This window comes from Rhinopithecus roxellana, chromosome 4 (genome assembly GCF_007565055.1).
Source record: "Rhinopithecus roxellana isolate Shanxi Qingling chromosome 4, ASM756505v1, whole genome shotgun sequence".
In the NCBI taxonomy this organism is placed as follows: Eukaryota; Metazoa; Chordata; class Mammalia; order Primates; family Cercopithecidae; genus Rhinopithecus; species Rhinopithecus roxellana.
This window is the reverse complement of record NC_044552.1, coordinates 125599887-125612216: the sequence shown is the minus strand read 5'-3', so window position 1 is coordinate 125612216 and position 12330 is coordinate 125599887. Positions and strand designations below refer to the sequence as shown.

General features: G+C 40.7%; 1 protein-coding gene across 1 annotated transcript; it reads left to right on the top strand.

Moving 5' to 3' along the window:
- Nucleotides 1–358: 358 nt before the first annotated feature.
- On the top strand, nt 359–10125 carry SMLR1 (small leucine rich protein 1). The gene is made up of 2 exons (XM_010354700.1): nt 359–599; nt 7855–10125. Exons 1-2 carry the CDS (start codon nt 362–364, stop codon nt 7938–7940), a joined length of 324 nt encoding a protein of 107 aa, XP_010353002.1. The 5' UTR covers nt 359–361; the 3' UTR covers nt 7941–10125.
- The last annotated feature ends 2205 nt before the right edge of the window (nt 10126–12330 follow it).

Here is a 12330-nt window from a genome sequence, read left to right as displayed (position 1 = left end):
CTAGACATAAGTACTTAGGTACAGTGACATAACTATTAAGACATTTTTAACTCTAAAATTTAGGAAATTCAGGGAAAACTTCTACGTCTGAGAATACATAGAAAGAATATATGTAACAACGAGGTTTGCTTGGTCAGGTAATTTTCATTCCAAATAAACTTGTCACAGAAAAAAAACTCAGCTTCCCAGGGTCATCCCTACCCCTGCCAGATACATACTTATCTCTCAAAGCGCTTGGAAGACGGACCTTTCAATTCCTCTACACTTAGTAGCTGAGTTACAGAGTAACCTGCCAGCAATCCTATCAGAATTCAGCAGGCTATTTAAATAGAGCAAAGTCCACACAAAGTTCCACTGAGACATGCTGAGCAAAGGCCAGAGCCCCAGAAGAAAACAAGTGCAGCCTCAGAGTAAAGTTGCCCTGGTCCTGACTGTGACTCTCACGGTCCCCATGGGGTCTGTGTGGTTGGCAATGGGCTCTGTGCTGTCAGCTTTCATGAGGGAACTCCCTGGCTGGTTCCTGTTCTCCGGGGTTTTCCTCCCTGTGACGTTGCTGCTGCTCCTCCTCATCGCCTACTTCAGGATCAAACTGATTGAGGGTAAGTGTGAGGCCACACAAGGGAGGACTTGGGCATCCTTTCCCACCACACACCTTGAAATATACTGATGCACTGTCAGTGTTTTCTGGCCAGGAGAAACACATTTTTTTTTTTTTTTTTGTAGGTCTCTCAATCAGTGTTCTCTCAAGTTCCTTGACCAATCTGGCCAAGTTTGATCCTTTGCACTGTGTGGATCTTGTGCTGGGATGTGAAGGCCTGCTGTAGGGGGCCTCACCTGTAGCACATCACAGATATACTGTGAATCAGCAATTTTGACATGTGGCTGCTTGTCTCTCTCTCTCTCTCAAGGCAATAGAGTCACATACGTGAAAACATTGATCATGGTCTGCCTTCTTTACATGACAGATGTGTTTATGTGGCCATGTGCGTGCATGTCCGTGCATATGTATGCACCCATGTGTGTGCACACACACAATTTTCTCATCCACTGAACTTCTGGTCAGGGAATGTTTCAAACACTCTGCTGTCACAGTCTTTGTAAATGTAAAGCCCTGATAGATAAATATTTGACCTTGGTGTAATCGTTCCATGGGATTACAGTCTTAAGGTAGAAAAAACAAAAAAACCCAAAAAACTCAGGAAGCTTAAGGTGATTTGGAATGGACATTTGGGTCTTGGATTGACACTGTTTATTCTGCTATAATCAAAATTAATGAAACTGGGCTGTAACCAGATAGACTATGTGTTAATACTGTGCCAAGAACACATGAGATTAATATCATCAAGGATAACAACTATTTTAGCAAAATCAACAAAGACCAGTCATATTTCTTAATTTAGATAGTGTCATATTAAAACAAATTTGAAAACCCCTCCTCTTCCACAAAAGCTTGGCAAGTCCAAGAAATGCCTTCCTGTATGTTATTATATAAACAGATGTTCAAAATCTTAAAACACTAATGCTATAATATATAACCTAACTAACAGAAGTACAATGAGGGATATTTGTTCCTAAGATGAGATTGAGAACATAAAGTAATCCTAGAAGACACAGAGAGAATGTCATGGAATCAAGTTTTTCATCATAACTTACTCAAATATCCCCCAGCCTTTCATTTTTTGTATGTCTCATTTTCATGAACAGCCCTTTTGTTGAGTGGTCAAGCCATATTCTGCCTCACTCTATAAAATTCATGTGATAAATCCTTTTCTTTGTTAAGTCAGTTTATCCTCCATTGCCCTAAGACCAGTCTGTTGGATGCTCTGTCACCCAGCCATTCATTACCACTGAACCCCGGAAGCAGCCGCCAAAAAGGAAGAGAAAATAAGAAATTCGCAATATCCTAATCGTGGCTTCCCTTCAGTGTCTTCCAAGTCGAAAAGTTTTTCAGAGTTGTTGCAAAGATTCCCATTAGTAACACTCACTGCATCTCAGCCTCCCATTAACACTGAACGTCCCAGGGACAATAAAAGGATGCTGATGTCACCATTGGGAACTTGGAGACTTCCTGTGGATTCCAAGTTTCATCTCCAGCTGCCTCCTTGGCTAGACGAAACTTTCAGTATTTCAAAAACTGCAGTAAGTACAGGTCTAGATAGCGTCATAGATATCAAGATCCCTTATTGGCCTCTACTTCCCAGCTATTACAGGCCAGTTAATTCAGTGGGACATCTGGTATTTGGGATAGACTCTGCAAAAAGAGGGTGAATCTGTTTTTATAGTTTTACTCATTCCTGGAAAAACATTTGTAATATGTAACATGTAAATGGGTCTATGGTATTTTATTTAGATAATTCTGAGGTATAAATGTATCAATCACATTCCTTTAGAATGCCCTTGAAAAGTCAACGTGCAGGATATGGCCTGGCATCATAGGGGCTGATGCAGGGGAAACACAGTCCAAGTGCCAGCCCGTTCCATGTGTGTACATCTCTGTGATGATTGCACGGTGATGCCCTCCTATCTTCAGCACATCCCTGACTGTGCAAGTTATCTAGAGATCAAGTCTCAGACAAAAGTTACTACAAGTTTATAACTCAATACAATTGAAACTACTTCTGAAGAATTTGAGTGAAGGGAGCAGAGGCTCCCAATAACCTCGTTTCTTCACACTTCCTTCCCCCTTCTTCATTCCAAATTCTGACACACTACTGACTTTTCTTGACTTCTAGACTTGCCCACAACTGTAAGTCTGTCCCTTCCATCTCAGAGCCTTTATTTTTGTAGCATAGGATCTAACCCAAGGGAAAGCAAGCATGTCAGCCTCTCACGATGAGGGTCCATGATCACTGGGTAGAACCATTACACCAACTTTAAAGCTTACTCCAAACTTATGTCTGGATAGTGATAATTCTCATTCATTTATTCAACAAATATCTGTCAGTCTATCATATACCAGGGATTGTCCCAGATACTGGAACGGATTTTTACTATGGGTTTTTTAGACTAAAAGAAAATAATCCCAGTTCTAGAAAACCACATAAGGCATCTGACAAAATCAGCAGAAGTTAGAGGAGGTGTTGCAAATCTGTATGTTTCTGACTCTGGCCTCATTAAATGTCTGATCAAAGAGCTACAATAATAACCTGAACTTTTCCCTTAAGTCTTTTCCCCAAATGTCAGGGCTGAACACTTCACCAGAGGCAGGATCCTCTGCAGTGAAGGGGCACCCTCAGCCAGGTAATGAGCCTCCATTTTCTGTGGTTTTTCCTCATTGTCTCCTACTTGGGCTTGCTCTAATTGAAGTGTGCCTGGAGCTTTCAGGCTGCAGGTAGGAATTACAGGAAGAGTGACTGAGGAGGCAGAAGGAGCTATTTATCATGGCAGAACAAAAATTTGTGCATCAGTTACTTAATGCAATGGGGTCCCATCTGAAATTTATTGTTGGAAAGAACACTAATGACTAGAAGCACTATTACTAGTGGCTGCCAACCATCTGGAGGATGCTTAGTGAGGATGTCAAAGGCGTTCATACAAGAGCAACTCCATCTTGAATAGGGGCTGGGTAAAATGAGGCTGAGACCCACTGGGCTGCATTCCCAGATAGCTGAGGCATTCTAAGTCACAGGATGAGATAGGAGGTCAGCACAAGATACAGGTCATAAAGACCTTGCTGATAAAACAGGTTGCAGAAAGAAGCCACCCAAAACCTACCCACCAAAACCAAGATGGTGACGAGAGTGACCTTTGGTCGTCCTTACTGCTACACTCCCACCAGCATGACAGTTTACAAATGCCCTGGCAACGACAGGAAGTTACCGTACATGGTCTAAAAGGGGGTGGCATAAATAATCCCCCCATATTTAGCATATAATCAAGAACTAACCATAAAAATGGGCAACCAGAAGCCCTCGGGGCTGCTCTGCCTATTGACTAGCCATTCTTTTATTCCTTTACTTTCTTAATAAACTTGCTTTCACTTTACAAACTCACCCTGAATTTTTCTTGTGCAAGATTCAAGAACTCTCTCTTGGGGTCTGGATCCAGACCCCTTTCCTGTAAGAAGGACAGCATAGCTGAGTGGACTAAAGTAGTCCTCCCCGATGGCAGTCTTTGTTCGGTTGAGACTGGGCCCAACACAAGCTGGGTGAGGAAAGTGGGGGCCCTGGATGGTGTCCTTGACAGATTCCTGGTCAGGGTAGCAGCTGATGGGCAAGCTGTACTATATATTCTCTCCTGAAGTTTATATTCAAACCATCTTTTGGTTGTATTTCCCTCCTCTCCCACACAGAATCAGTGCATCTATTTTTTTCTTTTTGGAGAAATTCTTGATTATATTTTCCAGTGTTAGCAGTCAACTATAGACTATGGATGTTTTCATTTTTATATTGATCTGGTCGTTTTAATTCCAAATATGCCTTTCTCCTAACAAGAAAAACCACCCGAACTCTAAGAATATGTAGCTTTGAAAAATTACAGTTCTTTCTGGCACCATTTTCCTAAGGGTAAGTAGTACTGTCTTCTCTCCAGTTTGAGGGCAAATGAGATGACTGGACTCGAAATAAAATATCACCAGTTTGTATCTCCATTTCGCAGCATCCACTTAAAAAACTGTAAACAGATGGTCAAATGTCATGTCGTTAATCTTCCAACCAGGGTTATGGCAAGTGTAATCATTTCTATTTTGTTCCTGTAAAGAGAAGGACGTTGATAGATCAACTGGCATGTTCGCAGAACCCCAGAGTCCTGCATTCTAAAACAGAAAACCAGCTTGCCTGTCTCATACAGCTGGGTCTGTCAGACAAGACAGCCATTTTAAGATGTGATGGAAAGCATGTGGAGGTATTGTAATCACTCAACATTAATCCCCACACTTCAAGCCTTAGGAGGTAATGGTGCATGTAAATTTAATTAGTATGTAGAGAACATCAATTTTCTCACAAAGGAAGAAAGAAAATTCTCTAACATCCCGCACTCTTCAATCTGTGTCAATTTCCTTGAGGAGTAGCTCTTGGGGTGGAAGTGTGCGTCTTGAATTTTCCATAGCCAAACCCTGCCTCAGCCATTGTCATGGACATTTTGCATCTTCTAGGTTGGAAGTTTTCATTATCTTATTTCCCCAAGTCCTGAGATTCCCAAACCTCTACTTCCAGGCCACCCCACCCCCAAAACACCATCACCCTGATCAGGAACAAATTGTTGTCTAAAATGACAAACATGGCCAAAAATAGTCATTATTTTAAAAAAATTTTAAATGTGTCTACTGAAATGCTTAAACGTTTCTGCAAGGAGTTGGACCCAAAAAGAAAGTCAGGTAGTTGACCAGGTCTTGGTCTTCAGCAATGTACATCCTAAAACAAATAAGTAAAGTACTGATAATATACAGGCCGGCTAGGCATCTTTCACTGAACTTCATATTCACTCTACTCAACCTCTTGAAGCTTCAGTCTCCTACTCTGCAAAATAGAAATAACAGCAGGACATACTAGAGGACTGGTATGGTGATTAAGTGAGGTAATACATATAAGGTTCTTAACAGTGCCTGTTCCAAACAACTGTTAGTCATTATTATCCCTGCTGGCTTCAGAATTCTAAGAAGGCACTGTTTGTGTCATTATAGCATTACAGTAGCTATTATTAAAATAGTTTTGGGATAATTAAGTACATTGCCCAAGGTTACCTACCCAGAAAGTGGTGGGAAAAGGATCCGAACCCTGGCTGGCTCCAGAGATAGCCCTCTTCACCCACATACCACCTCTGGAGTACCGAGTCCTCAGTAGCGGTTCTATCTGTTGAATCCTTTTGGTCCAGGCAGATAAACAACTTACCACCAACTGTGCGACAGTTTTAAAAAGGCAAGAATTTTACAAAATCTTTGAAGAATTTGATCAATCTCTTAATATAACAGGGGTCATAATAATTATTGATGATGGTGATTCTTCCACATAAAGATCTGCCTGAGTCAGATCACATTTCTTTACCTGTGATCTAACAGGTCACACTGCATTGCTTGCAGGACTTTCCACAACCACGACCTTGGGTGTTTTCAAGGCCATCTGCCTATCGAATCTCTCTGCACACACTCCTAAATAGACCCAGCGAAATAAAATGACAGTCAAATTGCAAGCTCTTTTAGTTGAGGGAGGCATTAATTCACTTCTCTCACTCTCCACTTGGTGCCTAGCAGAGAGACACTTTATTCACTGGGTAGATGATTCACTGTAGATTGACGAGCTTCCTCTTGGCCTCTCCATTCCAGTTCTCTCTCCACTCTTACGAGTTCACTTTTTTTCTATCTCATGCTTCAGGTCACCCATTTTCAGCTCTACAATCTGTATACTGGTCGCTCATTCAAAGCACCCTATTGTGCAGCTAGCCATTGGTAATTAAGAATAAAAGAGAATAAATTACTCATATTTCAGTGAGTTAAAAGTCTAAGCCATGGGCCATCTCAAAGGAATACCTTTGAAATAGTGATAATCTACGGAAAGTCAACGTGACTCAGCAGCTGAAAGTGTGTTCTCTGAAGTCAGACTGCCTGGGATCAAATCCTGAATTCATCAGTTTCTCTGATCTTGGGCAAATTACTTCATCATGACATCTCTCTGCCCCAGTTTGCTCATCAGTAATTTAATAATGATGACTAGCTCATCATGTCATCACAAGAATTGAATGACAAAGATTGCAAAGAGCTTCACACAGTGCCTGGGACAGAACAAGCCCTCAGTAAGTATTGGCTATTAAATCTTCAGGCCCATGTCGTTGGGGGCTTGTCACTCTTCAACGCATATGTACATTCCCTGACTAACATGATAAGCATTTGTGGAGGCCTGGTCAGGGAAAGTGCATGTGTCCTGGGGTACATGGCATACAAGGTATCAAGCAAGGGATAAATTGCATGGGCTTTATGTGGGAGCCTAGGACAGCATTTTCAGGTTCAAGTCTATAAACATGTTTGTTATCTCCCATGAGATTAGAAGCTCCTGGTCTCTGGCTTGATTAATTATACTTCTGAAAACAAAACTTTTGAGGGTGAAAGCAGGATCAATTGTGTATACTGGTTTCAGGAAGAGAGCTGTGTCTTCTGATGTGCCAGGAAGATCCCAACGAATATGTGTCAGGATCTCAAGAGGGATCTCAGGGCTAAAGATCAAATCTAGTTATCACCAGAGACATAATAGTTGAAGCCAAGGAGCAGATAAAAGCACAGAGGTGGCACACTGTAAAAGCCAAAGGGAGGAGAATGATGGGGGCAGGCTGAGAGAGGGGTTGTGTCAAATGCTACTGAGGAAGAAAACTAGGGATTGGAAAATGCCACTAGATTCAGTAATTCGATGTCATGGTTGAGTTTTAATATTTTAGTACAGTAGCTTTAACTGAAATTATACATTAAGGGGTTAAGGAATGAGCAGGTTGCAAAAAGTTGAAATAGAGTCATCAGTAAAATATGCCAAAAGGTAAAAGGGAGAAACTAATTTGACCTGTCTAAAGACTCTTAGAGCTCAAACACATTTTTGGGAGGGATGAGCAGGGGCAGACACTGTGACTTGCTGTGGGGGTTTCAACTTAATCAACAAAATCTAAATATACTTAGCATGTAACAATTCTCATTACACTGGTAATTTGTCTGCTCTAACCAGGGCCATTCTTTGGAAAGAAGCCTTTACATTTCCACTGGCTGTGGCTGAGGAGGTGAGGACAGATCCTATAATATGACCTGCTTGGAAGACCTGGATTTCTGTGACTTGCCAAGGCCACCCGTGTCAGATATGCTGGCCAATACTCCTTATGAACTCTAAATGACCAGTGGCACTCAGATGTCCCCAGATTATTAACTAATATTTTTCCTTTCAGTTAATGAAGAACTGTCCCAGACTTGTGATCGCCAACATAATCCCAAGGATGGCTCATCCCTGTACCAGAGAATGAAATGGACGTGACATTGGAGACTTTCCAATAACTAAAGCACAATGAGTTTCTACTGGTCAGCAAGCAATGGTCAACAGTTCCGCTAATAAAATAGGTTGATAAACTAGAACCAGAGCAAAATAGAAAGAATACTAAGATATTCGTTCTGAACCTTATTGAAAAGTGGCAGCTATTATCCGAGAGGACTTCTCAGAGACTCAGTAAAACAGCAGCTCTTGAAAAGTACCAAGAACAGATTTCCTGGGTATATACACTGGACACATTGTAACTTTTTAACTTTTATTGTGACTGTGTCTGCTCTAAAGGGCATATTTAAAAAATAAAATTCTGCAGCACCTTACTACATAATCCCATGGGAACCCGTATTATTCTGATTTTAGAGGTGAAGAAACCTTGGTAGAGATCCAATGAATAGCAAAAGAAGAATGCCTTGGAGAGAGCTCAGTAGATTCTGTATGCAAGAGTATTTCCACTTGCTCTTCTTGCAGTTCAGCAACTCTTAAATGACACTGTTCAGGTATCATTTTTGGACCTGACTTTGCTTCTCTCCTTTTCCTGATTGCTTTCACAAATCCTTATTGTCACAAACATGCACAAAACAAGTGGAGTATCCCCACACTAGGTATGTTTCACCCACAACTGTAGCTTTCAGCATGATGCGATGTGGAAATGTTGGCAATTTGGTAATGGGAAAAGGAAAGAACGGAATGTTCACATAATTCATGAGGAGGAGAATACAAGTCTTTGCCTGTAATACCAAAATACAGGGAGCTATTTCTAACTATGCAGAGAAGTCAACATTTCACTACAATTCTTCTCTTTCAGTGGGAGCCCCAAAGAGACAACATAGGTAATTGAAAAGAAACTTAATTCTAGGGGTAAACTAGATTGTGGTTACTGTTGTGCTCCCCACATTCTTCCAGTTAACATAAATCAAAAATGTTCAATGCATTCTAAGTGTAAGACTGGTTACATTCCAATCTTCGTGCAGGACACTAACACGTTGAGTGATCCACTTTATAAAACATAATCAATGTGGTCACCTGTAAGAAATGCCCGTTTCAGTGGTGACTTACGGTCATACAAAAGGTTGTGTGGATGACTCAAAGCAAGAATACACCACCAGTGCTGGATTTTTACTGCTTCTTCCCCTCAGCCCCACCCTAAAATTGTTGATACCCATTCTGTGAGTAGTCTCCATTTGCACTTCTTGCATAATATAAAACTCATTGCTAGAATAAAGACACTCATTTCTGCATTTTACTGCCCTTGATTACAATGAAAATGTCTGCTGGGGTTTTCAGACTGAACTAATTCAGAATAACAGTGCTCTTGCCATATGGAAGGAATAACAATATTCTTTCAGTTTTGAGAGAGATCTCTTTTTAGCCCCTGGTGGAAATCAGCTTATGTAAAAATGCTTTCTTTAACAGAAAGTGTGAAAGGACACATCATCTTCCTATCTCAGGCAGCTGCCAGCCAAATTCGTGGCTCAGCTATCAAGGTTGCTCCATCTTCCTCCAATAATGGGCACTTCAGAAGCCCAATTCTGGCTCTGGCAGGTGCTGGTCCACCATCTCAGCTATTGTGATAACAGATGAGCTCTATACAGACATGTTTTTAGCACCAAGCACTACCAAGTACTTCAGAGCAAGACCCGTTTCTTTTTCTGCCATCCAATGAAAGTAGAGAATCTCCAATGAAACTGACTAGATTTATGAATGTTTTTATATGTAGAGAGGAGCAGAAACACGCTCATTTTCCCATTAAGGAACAAGTCTCAAGGGTTTATCATCTTCCTGAAGGCACTAACAAATTTGTCAAATCCTTTATCCAGCACAGCTTTACCAAGCAGCTACACAGTCACGCCTTTGCTCTTCTCATTCTCATAGGTCCAGTTTAAGATCTCATTCAGGCCTGAACTGCTTTGGTCCTTTGCATTCCTGCTGCCAAAACAAGCTGTCTTGGCCTCCACCTAGACCAAGTCGGCAGTCTCCCTATATAATCCTACATTCAGCTGCAACCTATGCTCCAAGGCCTTTCACCAGGGGCCAGAAATGCTCCCACAACCCTAAATGGTCTCACTACAACAGTTTCTAATCTTATTTCAAATGCTATAGTATCTGAGACAGTTCACCAATGGGGATGTTTCTCCAACTGCAGACCTTCAATAAAACACTTGAACAGGTGCCTTAATTTCTGTCACATTGTCATTATTTTTCAATAAATTTACCAAAAAACATATATATATATAATATATAATATATTGGAGACAGGGTCTTTCTATTCACTCAGGCTGGGGTGAAGTGGTGCAATCATAGCTCACTGAAACCTGAAAATCTTGGGGCTCAAGTGATTCTCCTACCTCGGCCTCTGGCTACAGGACAGGAGTGCACAGCCTCACTTGGATTTGTTTTTGGTTTTCTTTTTTTGGTAGATACAGGGTCTCTGTAGCTTGACCATGCTATTCTTGAATTCCTGGCCTCAAGGAGGTGTGCTCCTGCCTCTACCTCCCAAAATGCTGGGATTACAGGCATGAGCCACTGTGACCAGCTAAACATTTAATAGAATGAACTCAAAGCTGTAAACATTATCTTTCCATCTCTCTTGATAATCATGTTGGTAATTTGGCAACTGCAGGTCCATGACTGCTCCACATCCTAAACCTAGGTGATAAAACAGAAATTTGGGCAAGAAAGTGCCCATTTTATGTTTTCTGAAATATTATTTGCAAACCTTTTTAAAAAATAATCTGGCCAGGTAACAGCCTCTAGAATTTTCCAGACATAATTTAGCGACTGGAAAATTCAGAAGAGGTAAATACTCCTAGATAATAAGGACAGCTTTTTGTTGAAATCTCAAGTTCTTTGGCAGGACTGAATTATCAGAAATCAGAGTTCACAACTCTGATAACCATCAAAACTCAGAACTCTGATAACTCTCAGAATTCATGACATTAGGCACGTTTTGAAAATAAATTTTCTGATTTCTATTTATGAAAAAGTTATTATAATTTTCCATGCATGCTCACAAGATTCTTGCTTTCTGACTTTATAATTGGTGTGCCAGTCAGAAGAGGCCTCGAATTTATCACAATGTAGGCAATGACACACAGTCTAACATGTGAGTGACAAGCAGAAGATAGCAGAAAACATGTACTCAAAAATACCATCCAACGTATAATTACCATCAAACAGATTGGGGATTTAAAAATATTCTTTCCACTTTTCAAATTTTTCAAATCCGAGTTCCAAAATCTTATTGATCTACTTTCCTATTTATTCTATCATTCAGCCCAGTTTACCAGATGAGATTATAACAGCCAGAGAAATATTTTATAATACAATTTTCTTTTTCAAAGACAGCCTTGCGCCTGTAGTCACAGGTGGTAAGAATTACCACCGCTGTTTCAAGTGGCTCTGTGGGTGTTAATTCCCACAGATTCTCTCAACGGCCCCCGAACCCTAAACCCTATTCTTGCTGTCTCAGCTGAATAAAACTGAGCCCGAATCCCTGCACACTACATTTCTTAGTCCACAGGACCCGTGACGACAAACTTTCCTCCTGTCACTGCAAATATGGTCTTCAAGACACCCAGGGAAGCTCAACCGATGATTTCAATGTGAGTGTTATGCAAACTTTCTGATGAGACATACATTTGCAAAATCACATTTGGTTCCACAGTATTTCTAAGGCTTAGCTTGCTGAGATTGGGTTCTCCAGGGAGTTGTTGTTTTTGTAATAATTATAGAGAAAGTGAGAAAGGCCTTTCACAAGGCGAGAGATCATTTAGTGGAAACAGATCTCAAAGACGACAGTTATGCAAATTGTATTTAATGTACTTACTTTAAATGACTAGAGAAAAAAATTCTATGTAACACTTCACAAGAAATGTACCCTGTTGGTTATTTGCTCGATAACAACACCATAACCCGGTGTGCCCCGACAAAACTTTTACAAGAAAGAATCCCAATCAGACTGGGATGCAGCCCCTCAGTGGCCTAGTTTGCCTGATACACAGAGGGCCGGGCCAGTGGACACAAAGTAAAGAAGGACATGAAGCAGAGGAGCAAGATTCAGATGGTACAGCTAAAATATTTCCTGAAAACAAAATGAAAAATGCACAAAGAAAACAAGCGAAAAAATCCCTTGGAGAATTCATAAAAGCTGGAATGGATTATGTAACCAGGCGGAAGGAATCTGGCACGCTAAACATTACATTTACAAACTTTCAACGTCGCTTTCACCGTTTCAAATAGTGATGTTGGCAGCATCATCAAATCACAGAAGAGCTGAAAACAGATTTTGAAATGCTACTTTTTACAAAATACTACGACTTCTGATGAAAAATATCACTCGAGTTTGTCTTTTAAAAACCTTTAGAAAAAGAGAAGTGACAAG

Coding starts and splice junctions, on each gene's coding strand:
- SMLR1 (XM_010354700.1), top strand. CDS start 362: ATGCTGAGCAAAGGCCAGAGCCCCAGAAGAAAACAAGTGCAGCCTCAG. Junction 600..7,854: donor CAGGATCAAACTGATTGAGG/GTAAGTGTGAGG, acceptor TTTTCCTTTCAG/TTAATGAAGAACTGTCCCAG.